The 13,411-nt window shown below is 36.3% G+C and overlaps 2 protein-coding genes across 3 annotated transcripts in view; one reads left to right on the forward strand and one right to left on the reverse strand.

Moving 5' to 3' along the window:
* Window positions 1-9,580, forward strand: part of LOC148950506 (uncharacterized) — a 70,746-nt gene extending 61,166 nt beyond the window's left edge. The window contains exon 10 of the mRNA XM_089092439.1: window positions 5,101-9,580. Within this exon, the coding sequence (XP_088948565.1) occupies window positions 5,101-5,851 (751 nt within the window). The 3' untranslated portion in view covers window positions 5,852-9,580. The remainder of the gene's footprint in view (window positions 1-5,100) is intronic.
* The window catches only part of Rh50 (Rhesus blood group-associated glycoprotein Rh50), a 199,476-nt gene that overhangs the window by 125,918 nt on the left and 60,147 nt on the right, over window positions 1-13,411 (reverse strand). The window lies entirely within an intron of this gene.

A 13,411-nucleotide genomic window follows, 5' to 3' on the forward strand; every position in this document is an offset into this window, starting at 1 on the left:
TACTTTCTCCGTAATCTCAAGCACTAATAGTATGAATTTTTTTTTAAGCAAGCCGATTCCCATAAAATAGCAAGGGCGGATCCAGGATTTTTTTTCGGGGGGGGGGTTTACTAACTTTTGACTCAGTTTTTGACTAATTTTACCGATTTTTACCTAGGTTTTACTGATTGTCGACTTATTTTCGACTCGGTAAAAAACTTCAGGGGGGGGGGGGTTCAAAACGGGTAACCCCCCCCCCCCCTGGATACGGCCTTGTAAAATAGATACTTAAAAGTATCTAATAAGAAAAAGAACGTATTCGATAATTAAGTAGCACTTACATCCCTTTTACGGAGTACCAAATATTATTTTCTGTCTAATGTGAAGTTGAAGTCAAAAGAATAGATAAATGCAGGAAACAATGAAATGAAAATAATAGTATTACTTAAGTTTCTATAATAACCTTAATTTTTCTTTGCATCGCTAATGAGTTTTTTTTTCATCTCAGGGAGGAACTTCTGCTTCGGCTGATCAGTCGTTCCTACGCAGTAAGAATAGTAAAGGCCTTTAAATTATGCCTAAATTTGAGCTAAATTTGGATAGAAATGTGTTTCCATCCAGTATGGATATTGGAATTTAAGTGTTTGCTGCTATTTGCAAGGCAGTGGCGTCAATTCATAGGGAGGGGGATTACATTTTCAAAATCTAGGAGGGGGATAAGTTTGTTCTTTTTTTCATTCGAAATGAAAAAAAAAACGCATTTTTGAGTGAATATAAAAAAAGATAATTTTTCAAAATCTAAGGGGGAGTACAAAAAAATCTAGGGGCTCAATCCTCCCAACCAACGTCACTGATGCAAGACCCAGTATAAAAGTGGATCGAATCTTGAAAACTAAGTTTCGAAATATAGACTCCCAAAGTTTAGAAAGCCTTGGAAAAGTTTGCAAATCTTTGCATAAACCTTTGCATTGCTGCGCCTCGGAAGTTTGATATTAAACCTATAAATGAAAAGATCAAAACTATACTTGCACAACCTTTGGAATGTGCACACAGTGCTGCAATTCGATGTGAAACATAAAGCATATGTAGGAGTAAAGCCTATTTGACTCTGGAAACAATTTTTATAGATTGAACGGCATTATTCTTTGTGATTCATTTAGGAACTTCTTATCAACTCGTATGGTAGCATTCCTTCTTTTATTTATAGCCATTAACATCGATTCTTACACAAATTAAACTAGTCTATTTTGATCTCTCTTTCTTCTATTTTGATCTCTCTTTTCACATGCATGCCCCTTTCTTTTTGTGTTTAGAACATATGCATACAATGCATTCACGGATAGATGCATTTATGCGTGTATTCAGGTTAGGTCCTTGGCCCTTTGCACAACTGCAACATTTACAAAATAAAATAAAATACATTCTAAATTTTAGTACAAAGCACTGAATGCTTCTTTTACTCTGAGTTGAGCTTCTATTTGGTCCACCAGCCAATAATTAGCTTTTTTTAAGGGGGTGGATTCAGAGGTATTGGGTCTCTGAGGTCCAATTTATAACCCAGAGGGTATTCCTCACCATAAAATAAATTAAAATTAATGTTTTATTGACAAACGTTACTTTTTATCATAGGCATCGCCAGTGGCGGATCCAGGGGGCGAGGGGGGTGCCCCCCCCCTAGTGTAGTCTTAAGTAGTATAATTTACTTAATTAAATCAAGTTTGCGTTAATTAAACTTGCTCCTCACGCAAGTTTATCGGTTCAACCACTTTTGCGCCCCCCCCCCCTAAAAAAATCCTGGATCTGCCACTGAGCATTGCAATCGCACTGCCAAAGTAAAGAACGATGTTGGCAAAATGTATTTTTTTTTTTTTTTTTTTTTTTTTTTTATACCAGGGTACTTCGTATCGAAGGAGTTGTCGTAGAAACTTGGAGAAGAGCTCATTCGATTGGAAATTGGAGTGGCTAGTGCCCTTTTTAATAGTCGAAAGTGACTGGAGGGCAAATATCCCCCCATACGCCCATCATTCCCCCCAACACATCCAATCAAAATTTTGAGATAGCCATTTTGTTCAGCGTAGTTGATTTCCAAATAGAAAATATGTTTTGAGCTGGAAACTCCCCCACAACCCTCAGGGCAAGGGTTTTAAGTTATGCCCTGTGGGCATATAAGAACGATGTTGGCACAATTTACCATTTATTATTTTGTTTTTCCTTTAGAGCAGGGCACTTCGTATCGAAGAAGTTGTCGCAGAAACTTCGAAAAGATCAAATTCAATTGGAAATCGGAGTGGCTTGTGCCCTTTTTAATAGTCGAAAGTGATTGGAAGGCGACTGACACCCCTTCCACGCCCACTATTTCCCGAAACACATCCAATTAAAATTTTGAGATAGCCATTTTGTTCAGCGTAGTTGATTTCCACTTAGAAATTATGTTTTTGAGGAGGACACTCCTCCACAGTCCTCAGGGCAAGGGTTGTAAGTTATGCCCTGAGGGCATATAAGGTTTGTATTGAAATCTTTGTCGTATAAACTTGAAAAAGGGCTCATTCGGTTGGAAATTCAAAGGGCTAATGCCCTTTTTAATAGTCGAAAGTGATTGGAGGGCAACTAACCCCCTCTCACGTCCACCTTTTCCCCAAACACATCCAATCAAAATTTTTAGATAGCCATTTTATTCAACGTAGTTGAAAGTTTTGGAATTTAGGTCTTTAAGGATGACAATCCCTCCCCCACAGACATCAGGGCATGGGTTGTAAGTTATGCCTTGGGGGCATATAAGGTTTTTATTGAAAGCGTTGTCGTAGAAACTTCAAAAGGGCTCATTCAATTGGAAATTGAAAGGACTAGTGCCTTTATTAATAGTTGAAAGTCATTGGAGAGTGATTAACGCCCCTCTCAAGCCCACCATTTCCCCAAATACATCCAATCAAAATTTTTAGATATTTATTTTGTTCAACGTTGTTGAAAGTTCTGGAAATTATGATTTTGAGGATGACAAACCTCCAAAACCCCTCAGGGCAAGGGTTTCCAAGTTATACCGTGGGGGCATATAAGTTTTTTATAGAAAGTGTTTTCGTTCAGACTTCAAAAAGGGTTCATTCGATTGGAAATTAAAAGGGCTAGTGCCCTTTTTAATAAGTCGAAAGTGATTGGAGGGCAACTAGCCCCCCTCTCAAGCTCACCATTTCCACACATCCAACCAAAATTGTGAGATAGGCATTTTGTTCAACGTAGATGAAAGTTCTGGAAATTAGGTCTTTGAGGATGACACTTCCTCTAGAGCCCTCAGGGCTACGGTTGTAAGTTATGCCCTGGGGGCATATAAGGTTTTTTATAGAAAAAGTTGGAAAAGTTCATTCAATTTGAAATTGAAAGGGCTAGTGCCCTTTTTAATAGGCTAGTCGAAACTGAATGGAGAGCAAATAACCTCCCTCTCACGCCCACCATTTCCCCAAACATATCAAATCAAAATTTTGAGATAGCCTTTTTTTTCAACGTAGTTGAAAATTCTGGATATTATGTCTTTGAGGATGATCCACCCCCCCCCCCCATGCCTCTTAGGGCAAGGGTTGTAAGTTATGCTCTAGGGGCATATAAAGTTTTTATAGACCGTTGTAATAGAAACTTTGAAGGGATAATGGCCTTTTTAATAGTCAAAATTGATTGGGGGAAAACTAACACCCCTCCCATGCTCACCATTTCCCCTAAAACATCCAATAAAAATTTCCAAAACATCCAAAACATCCAAAACATTCCAAACATCCAAAACATCCAAACCCATCATTTCCCCAAACGCTTCCGATCAACATTTTGATATAGCAATTTTGTTGAACGTAGTTGAAGGGTCCTATCACGATATGAATAGTACGAAAAAAATAATACTGAATTTATGTGTTTGAGTATGACGACCCCCAACAGGCCTCAGGGCTAAGTTATGCTCCGGGGGCATAAAATGTCATATGGAAAGTGTTGTCGTAAAAGCTTCAAAAGAGACTCTTTCGATCAGAAATTGAGAGGGCTATTGCCCTTTTTAATATCGAAAGTAATCAGAGGGAGAATAGCTCCCCCCTCAACGCCCGTCATTTCTCCAAACATTTCCGATCAACATTTTGATATGGTCATTTTGTTCAACGTAATTGAAAGGTCTGGAAATTATGGTTTTGAGGATGACAATCCTCCCCCCATAACCCTCATGACAAGGGTCGTAAATTATGCCCTTGGGCATATAACGTTTTTATAGAAAGTTTTGTCGCAGAAACTTCAAAAAGGGCTCATTCGATTGGAAATTGAGAGGACTACTGCCGTTTTTTATTAGTCGAAAGTGATCAGAGGCCAAATGGCTCCTCCACGCCTATCATTTCCCCAAACACTTCCGATCAAACTTTTGATATAGCCATTTTATTAAGCTTATTAGAAAGGTCTGGATTTTTTTAAGGAATAAATATCAGCATATGTACATTAAACTGACAATGCACATTTTTTCCAGTAAATTCATTTGAATTTTTTTCAGTAAAGTACTAATTATATTCTGGCTCTTAAAAAGCATAGGGGTTAGAACCCTACTCAGATTAATTTCTGTTCGTTTTGAGTTTGACTTATTTTAATTTCTGTTTGTTTTGGGTATCATTTATTTTTTATACTGATTTGTGGTAGTTGTATGCTTGGTAGATTATTTGATTCTATTTTTGTTCATTTTTGGTTTACTTTTTTTTGAAAAATTTATTTTGTGCAAAAAGTTTTTTTGATTAATTTAATTACAACGCGGACTTGTAGATTTCATGATATTCAGAAATAACACCACTATATCTTCTTAAAATCTCCCTTTTAAGCCAATAGGTCATGAGATATGTATAGAAAGTGGTAAAGATCATCAGTAATGTCACCACGCCTCGGACAAGTATACGAAGCTCTACCACTTATCCTTTTGTATTTACATGCTATATATATATATATATATATATATATATATATATATATATATATATATATATATATATATATATATATATATATATATATATATATATATATATATATATATATATATATATATATATATATATATATATATATATATATATATATAATGGTCTTGATGAACTAATATATTGCTTTTTTCAGGGCACAAGCTGTTGGAGAAGAAGAAAAGGGAAAAGTGGATGTTTTCTTTGTAGACCATGGTGAAACCGAATCTGTTCCTCTTTCTGATTTATTTGAGATTGATGATTGGATGCTTAAAAAATTGCCGTTACAAGCAATTCAATGCAAACTGGCTGGAATTGAGCCAACTGATGAAAATGAATACTCCCAAGAAGCAACCGAATATTTTTGGGACTTGACACGTGACAAGGATTTTATGTTGGAATTTTCTGCTATTGTTCTGGACAAAAGGGAAAACACCTACGACGTGGCTCTATTTCAAGAAAACGCCGAAATAAGTGAAAGACTAGTCCAAAGAAATCATGCCAATAGACTGTTCTTTACCAATGTTGTTCTAAGATCAGAAGAATCAGATGAAAGTGAAACGGACGAATTTGAAACTTGTAACTGGCAGCATTTTTATGATATGGTTAATTACAAGCCTGAAAAACGGAAATATTTGACAAAGAGAAAGGAAGACACCCAATCAGGAGCCTCCACTGCCAGTGCATCAACTTCCAAGTTGGAAGAGAAAAGAAAGTCAAGCTCTGTTATAATTTGTAATTCTCTAGATGAATCTGATAGTGAGAAAGAGTGCCCATTACGTGACCCCAGATATGATCGTTTATTACCCATTTCTGATCCAGATTCTTCAAGCTCGGAAGAATCTGATTTCGCTTTATCTGATGACGAGAATCGTAACCCGACGTCTAGGAAGACGTTTGATTTCTGAAGGTCAATTTGGAAATTGCTAGATAATTTTGACAGCAAAAAAGAGTGCCCGTTGACTTCATCTATGATTACTGGACAAAATCATCAATCTAATTTTAGAAACATGTATTAGTTCTATCTACTTTATTTACCTTTTTACTCTGCTTTACACTATGACGAATATTAAAGTCCTTCTTTTGCCAAAATGGCACAATAGGTATATTTCTTTTCTTCCTCTATTTTTTAGCAGTCTATGTTCCTCAAACTAACACTGAAAACTTCCCTAACTATTTTATGATAAAAAAAAGTAGACTTTCAGAAATTCAGACTCAAAGATAATCTAGCCTTGAAAGAAATTGTATGTGCTAGGATTAAACTGATTTTATAAAAATATTTTGAAATTTTCCGCTTTTACTAGATAAAGCTGTATAATCAGCAGCGCCGGTGGTTTTTTTTTATTCTTATCACCTCTATTCAACTTCCAATCAGTTGCGTAGCTCAGGGGCAAGGGAGAGGAGTGACTGTACCGGGGCGCAGCCTCTAAGGGGATGCCAAATTTAGTTATTTCGTTAATACTATGATCTACTTATACTGTTGGTGCTGAACGGGCACTGAAAACTGTAATTACGCCTTAGCCTCCCATTATCCTTTTTGCAGCGTAGAATACGCAGTTAATTTTTGATTTAGTGGATCATATTCTAATTAATATTTATGCGTGCCTTGCGTGCAATATTCACCTTAGGTTTATTCATTAAGCGGTTCCTTATGTGGCTTTGGGATTTAAATCTACTTCTTTGAGCCTTTTTTTTTCGTTTTTTTTATAATATGTGTGATAAATATTTCAAATTGTTCTTGTGACGAACTGTAAGTGAGAAAACAGCTCAGGCTGCTAAAATTGAAAGTAAAAGGATAGTTTTTGTAACAAGATATCAGTGGCGGATCCAGGGGAAAAAAATTTGCCTGACTTTCAAAAAAGGAGGGAAACACCCAGAAAAGGGTTCTTATGTGAGTGAGTTTATGTGATCTTATGAACTCTACTATCACATTTAGCATATCAGAGAACTCTATTGCAGAAATTTTAAGCTCTTATCTACAGAATGCGGAATTTTACTTTTTTAGAGAAGGAAGATCACGAATGCGTGTTTTTTTTTTTTTTTTCAGGAGTGATCGTACCGAACCATTGCTCTTAGAAAATTGGGAAAAGCTTATTCAAACGGAAATTACCGGTTTTATTACCCTTTTTAAGTAGCCAAAAAGATAGTAGCATAGCCAAGTAGAATTTTCTGCGATTATGTGGTAAAAAAAAAACTAATTTAGCCCCGAAGAGGGTTAATTTGCTATTGATTGAAAATCCTGAAATAAACAGTTGATTTAAAATTATCGAAAAAAATATATTTTTTTTAAACAAAGAGCTTATAAAAAGATATATATAAAAAAAAATATATAAAATATATACAAGGAGCTTATAAAAAAATATATATAAGAAATATATAAAATATAAACAAGGAGCTTCCTTGTTTCAGAGGCACTATTGCCGCCTGGTGGTGCATTCGTTCCCAAAGACTCATGTGCTCCATGCAAATTAAACGGTTAATATTAACATTAAAAATAAAGCATCATGTAACTATTGATTCGCTTGATGTTTGATTAAACTATATACATTGATGTATAAATGCGCATCAGCTATCATGAAGGAGAGCCACTGAGTCGTTGTTTAGGTAGGGGGGGGGGGGTATTTGATGTTTCAAAATTCCATTTTTATGGTCAAATAAAATTTAATTTATGGCCAAGTAAAATTTCCATTTTTACCTTCCAGGAGCCTTCAGATAAATAGAGAAGAGAGATTAGTCTCTAATGAGGTAGAAATTAGTTTCTGATCTCCTTTCATTTGGACTAACCCTGAATAAGGGCCACGGTGTATGTGTGCGGTAGAAGATTACAGTCATATACCTACCGGAATAAAAGTTAGAGTGGGGGGAGGGTTATGAGTATCACACAGAAAGGAAAATTTGTTTTAAACGACGTTATGTTAAACCATTCATGGTAACAAACTTTAAGTAAGGAGCAATTTGTGCTAATAGTTATCAAAACTGTGAAAAGGGAGTGTTGAAGACAATGCATACAATAAAGGATTGGCTTTTTATGGTAATTCCAATTACATAAAATTCATTAAGTTTAAAGCTACCCAGAAAAGGCTATGAGCCTCCTATTTCCGGAAGAAGGGGGGAAACCGGTAAAAGAGGAGAATGGTTTTGACGGAAATTGCATATCATGAACAGCAGATCAGAGAACTCTATTCTATCGTAGAAGTTTCAAACCCGTATGCACGAAAATGTGAAATTAAAAAAAAAAGAAAAAAAATCCAAGAAGGATGATCAGAGGTGTGTTTATATTTGTTTGTTTTGTTATTTTTCCAGGGGTGATCGTATCAAACTAAAGGTCCTAGATTACTAGGAGACGCCTCATTAGAAATGAAAATGAGAGTTCTACTTACGTTCTTAAGTAGCAAAAAAGATTGCACCGCAGCAAAGTGGTGCCTCTTGTCATTGTATGGTGCAAAACAACAATTTTGGTCCTGTCAAATAGCCATGGAGTAAAAATTCTGAGACAGCCAGTCGATATAGAATTATCAAAAAGCGATATATTTAGCCTTCCAATTTTGTACAGTAATGTTCTGTGGTGGCACATTTATGCGCCACTGCGCTATACAAGATAGATGTAGTCAATACAAAATAAACTGTTGATATTAGCTTTTATTTTAAAGCTTCATTTACTATGTTTATTCATTTTAGGGTTGTTAATATTATATTTACTGGTGTATAATTGCCCATTAGCCATTATAGAGGAGGGGTATGAATCTTTGTGTGGGTGGTGGGAGCGCGTTTGAAATCTTAAAAAGTGTGCCTTTATGCTTAAGTTTTCTTGAGCCTTCAGATAAATATATTACAGGGTTTGGGAGAGGAGGGGGGGGGAGATAAAAATTAATCTCGAATACCCCTTGAGTCTCGGAATTTTTTTTAGACTACTTCTGTAATATTGGCGTTTAATTAAAGTCTGAATTTTTGGCAAAAAGTCAAAGTTTAGCGTAAAGAGTGAGGGGTGAAGGAGGTAACAGTCTCCCTCGTTTACAAAATAGTTTCTGCTCGTTCTAAGTTTTATTATAATTCTTTATTATGCTAAACACCGTGGTTTTTCAATAAACTATAAACTAAATTAGCTTCTTTTTTTAAACAATTCCCCTATTCTGAAAATAAAGTTTCAGATTTATTTCTTCGGGGAAACTCTGATTTTGGGTTCTTTTTATATATTTTTTTTTGTATGAATATGCATTACCATTAATCTACAAAATCACCATATTCCGTCATAAAGTAATGATTATTCTAGGTCAACTTGATTCATAAAGTCTGAAGAATGTCCATTTGTGTGTAACTTTTAATTATGTTGCAATTGTTTTCTGTATTTTGTTTCTTATTTTTCTTCTTTTTATGCTCAGCTTGTTTTTAGTATTATTAATTTTTGCTCTATCTTTATTTTTCCCCTTTGTCATTATACCCCTATCATAGTTATAACAATCCTTATCGAGATTTGGCACTTCTTGAGTACGACAACACCCTTAACTAAAAATGTTTTTATGCACTCTGGTTTCACATTGTGTCTTCTGATTTTTGTTGTTGTATGTTATTATAGCACTTCTGATTATTTTTGTTGTATGTTAATTTGGTGCGAAGTTAGAAAAATATATATTTTAATATCTGCTGTATGTCTAGTTGTGGTTCAATTTTGTTTCTAGTTATGGTGCACCTTCTTCAAATCAAAGTCGTGCAAAATAGATCATATCCTCCGTGTCATTTATTAGCAGAAAGGTAGGCATATTGTGTCTTAAATGAATCGAAATCACACAGGGATTCTCAATTGTTGTTAAAAAAGGCGCTAAGTGGGCCCTCGGCCCCTCCAACATACCCTCTGTCAGTACCTGCCAACTTTTAACATAATGATAGGCATGTTACACCTTTTGATACACCTTTTGTTACACCTAATGATAGGCATGTTTACATCTGTATGACTTGGTGTGTGCAGTTGGCCTGTGGCCTTTCTAACGCCGTCTCCACCGACAGATTATTAGCAAAAAGATGAGAGGGCTTTTTTCTCATTTGGCTTTTTCCAATTGGCTTAAAAGTTATGGCGCAGACATCTTGGGTGAGTACAGTGAGTAGGGCATGGGAATTGGGATTTTCATAGGTATTCTTCCTTTCTCCTACCTTTGAACGAACGAGCTAGGGTGCGCTTCTAACCTGTGTGGCAAGTTGTTTGGCCTTAAACCACAGAGACTGAGTCTTCAAAGGCTTGTCCAGTCTTCAGACTCAATTTAAATTAAATAGACAGGCACCTACAACCAAGGTGACTTTAATCATGTATAGACCGTTGACCTTTACAGCCCAGGTGCTAGAAAGCTTCAATGTTTAATTGTTTGGGAATTCTTCTCTATCCCAGAGAACAAATTTTATGCAAGGACCCTAAAGCATGCTCATCTTGAAGAGATACTTGAGGTAACTGGTCTAACTTTTGTTTCTAATAAATTTTAGGGTAGACAATTTTTTCGCACAAGTGGCTCCAAAAAGATCAGGAAACCAACGCAATGACGAAGTTTTGCAATTATAAGTAAAGCATGTGTGTGGCAATTACAAGACAACTTCCATGGAATTAATTCTTGGCATATGCCGTTTTAAAACTATTAGGAGGTCGTCACCTTCAGGGGTGATAACCGATAGCTTTTTTTGTATTTTGATTACTACTACTACTAGTCATTTTGCCCAGCGTAGTTGAAAGGTCCAGTAATTATGTCTTTGAAGATCACCCCCTTCCTCACACAGCCCTCAGGGCAAGGGTTGTAAGTTATGCCTCAGGGACATATAAGGTTTTAATGGAAAGGGTGGTCGTATAAAATTCGGAGGGGGCACATTGGATTGAGAATCAGAAGTTCTAGCGCCCTTTTTAATAGTCAAAGGGATTGGAGGGCAACTAGACCCCCCCCCACAACGCCCATCATTTCCGCAAGCACATATAATACAAATTTAAGATGGATATTTTTTAGCGTAGTTGAAAGGTTTAGTAATTATGTGTTTGGAGATTACAACCCCCCTCCACGCCCATCATTTCCCTAAACGGGTCCAATCAAAATTCTGAGATAGCCATTTTGTTAAGCATACTTGAAAGGTCCAGTAATTATGTCTTTGGGGATGAAACCCCCCACAGCCCTCAGCGCAAGGGCTATAAGCTATACTAGTTGCCCATTGTTAACATTTAGGGTTTTTCTGGAAAGGGTGGTCATACAGTCTTCGGAGAAGGCTCATTCAGTGTAAAAATTGAAAATTCAAGCTCCCTTTTTAAAAGTAAAGAGTTATCGGACGGCAACCACGCCCCCCCCCCCTCCACTCCCTTTACCCCCAAATTCTTCCGGCCAAAATTTGGAGATAGCCATATATGAGTACGAAATTTGGATGTGGCTCATTTAATTGGAAATCAGAAGTCCTAGTGTACTTTCTAAAAATGTATCCGATAGAAAATTTTAGATAACCATTTAGTTCAAAATAATCTGAACATCATACAACAAGGCCTTCGGGGGTTGACCCCCCCCCCCTCCAGAACCTGGGGACAGGGGTTGTAAGTTATGCCTCGAGGAATATAAGGTTTTTATGGAAGGCGTGGTCGTATAAACTTTAGAGGAGGCTCATTTAATTGGAAATTGAAAGTTCTAGATCCCTTTTAAGAGTCAAAAGGGATAGAGGGCAACTAGCCTCCCCCCCCCCGCCTGACGCCTTTTTTTACCCAAACGTATCTGATCGATATTGTAAGATTGTCATTTTGTTAAAAAAAATAGTCAAAAGAACATATAACAAACACTCCAGGGTTGAAACAACCCAACAGTGGGAACCCACCTAGGGAAGGGTCGTAAAGTATGCCCTGGGGGCATACAATGTTTTTATGGAATGACTGGTCGTATGAACTTTGGATAGGGCTCATTTAATTGGACATTGAAATTTATAGTGCTCTTTTTAAGAGTCAAAAGTGAATTGAGGGCAACCTCCCACCCAATCCCCACGCCCATCATTTTCCAAAACAAACATCCAATCAAAACTTTCAGACATCTATTTTTTGCAGAATTGTTAAAAGATCCGTTAATTATGCCTTTTGGGATGTCAACCCCCGCACAGCTCCCAGAGCAAGGGCTGAAGTTAGGCAACTCGTTCACTGTTTACAAATAGTATATGTTATTGACCAAGGTATGCATATTTGTCTCTTTTCCAAACACCTCCTGTCAAAATTTGAGACAGCCATTTGGTCAGCAACTATGTCTCCAGGGATATTGGGTATGTCAACCCCCCACAATTATGCAATTGGCCCATTCTGCTTTAAAACTCAATGCTGCTTTAAAACTAGATCAAAAAGGACTGTGTGTATGGTTACCAATAAAAAACCTTAGCAATATATCGAGAACGACTAGGGGTATTAAGCTGAAACTTTCGGGGCTATTGCTATTACTGCTTCTACTCTTACAGTTTAAATGAATCAAAAGAGTGTAATTGTATCCAGGTTGTCCAAGAGCTTAGATATAATTTTTTGGGAATGACATTAAGTTTTATTTTTCAGGTCAACCTGAGGAGGTATAAAATTAAATTAAACAATACAGTTTGTTTAAGGATTAAAAATTGTTGAAAAAGTTTCTCAGCATACAAATAGCGAACGAAACTGGATTCTTATAGAAAAACAAAAATATATTTGGTTGCCAAGAACAAACCTCAGCAATATAGCGAACACGACTGGGGTGTATTAAATTGAAACTTTTGGGGCTACTCCTATTACAACTTTTGCTCTTACAATTTAAATGAATCAGACGAGTGTAACTGTATCCAAGTTCAGATGCGTCGTTTGGGAGGGGCACGGTGGCAGTTGCCCCCCCCCCCATAATGTGGAGAAAAAATTATTATATAGCCCATGCTCCTTGAATATCTGGATATTGCTCTTGTCTCCAGTGAAAATGTTGTAAATTCACCCCTGTCCAAGTTGTTTAAGAGTTTAGATAGAATTTTTTGGGAATGATATTAAGTATTATTTTTCAGGTCAACTTGAGGAAGTATAAAATTAAACAATACAGCTTGTTTCAGGATTAAAAATTGTTGAAAAAGTTCTTCAACATACAAATAGCGAACGAAACTATGGATTCTTATAGAAAAACAAAAAGATATATGGTTGCCAAGAAGAAACCTCAGCAATATATCGAGAACAACTGGGGATATTGAATTGAAACTTTCGGGGCTACTCCTATTACAACTTCTGCTCTTACAATTTAAATGAATCAGAAGAGTGTAAGTTTACCCAGGCTGTCAAAGAGCATAGATAGATTTTTTTGGCATTAAATTCAGGACAACTTGAGGAGGTATAAAATTAAATTGAACAATCCTATTTGTGTTAGGATTAAAAAATTGTTGAAAAGGTTTCTCCAACATAGAAATAGCAAGCGAAACTATGTATTCTCATAGAAAAAAAAAAGATATACAGAATTTACAATAAATGACCGAGTCAA

Source organism: Artemia sp. Qi Xiang Cuo, chromosome 7 (assembly GCF_049724085.1).
Source record: "Artemia sp. Qi Xiang Cuo chromosome 7, ASM4972408v1, whole genome shotgun sequence".
Lineage (NCBI taxonomy): Eukaryota > Metazoa > Arthropoda > Branchiopoda > Anostraca > Artemiidae > Artemia > Artemia sp. Qi Xiang Cuo.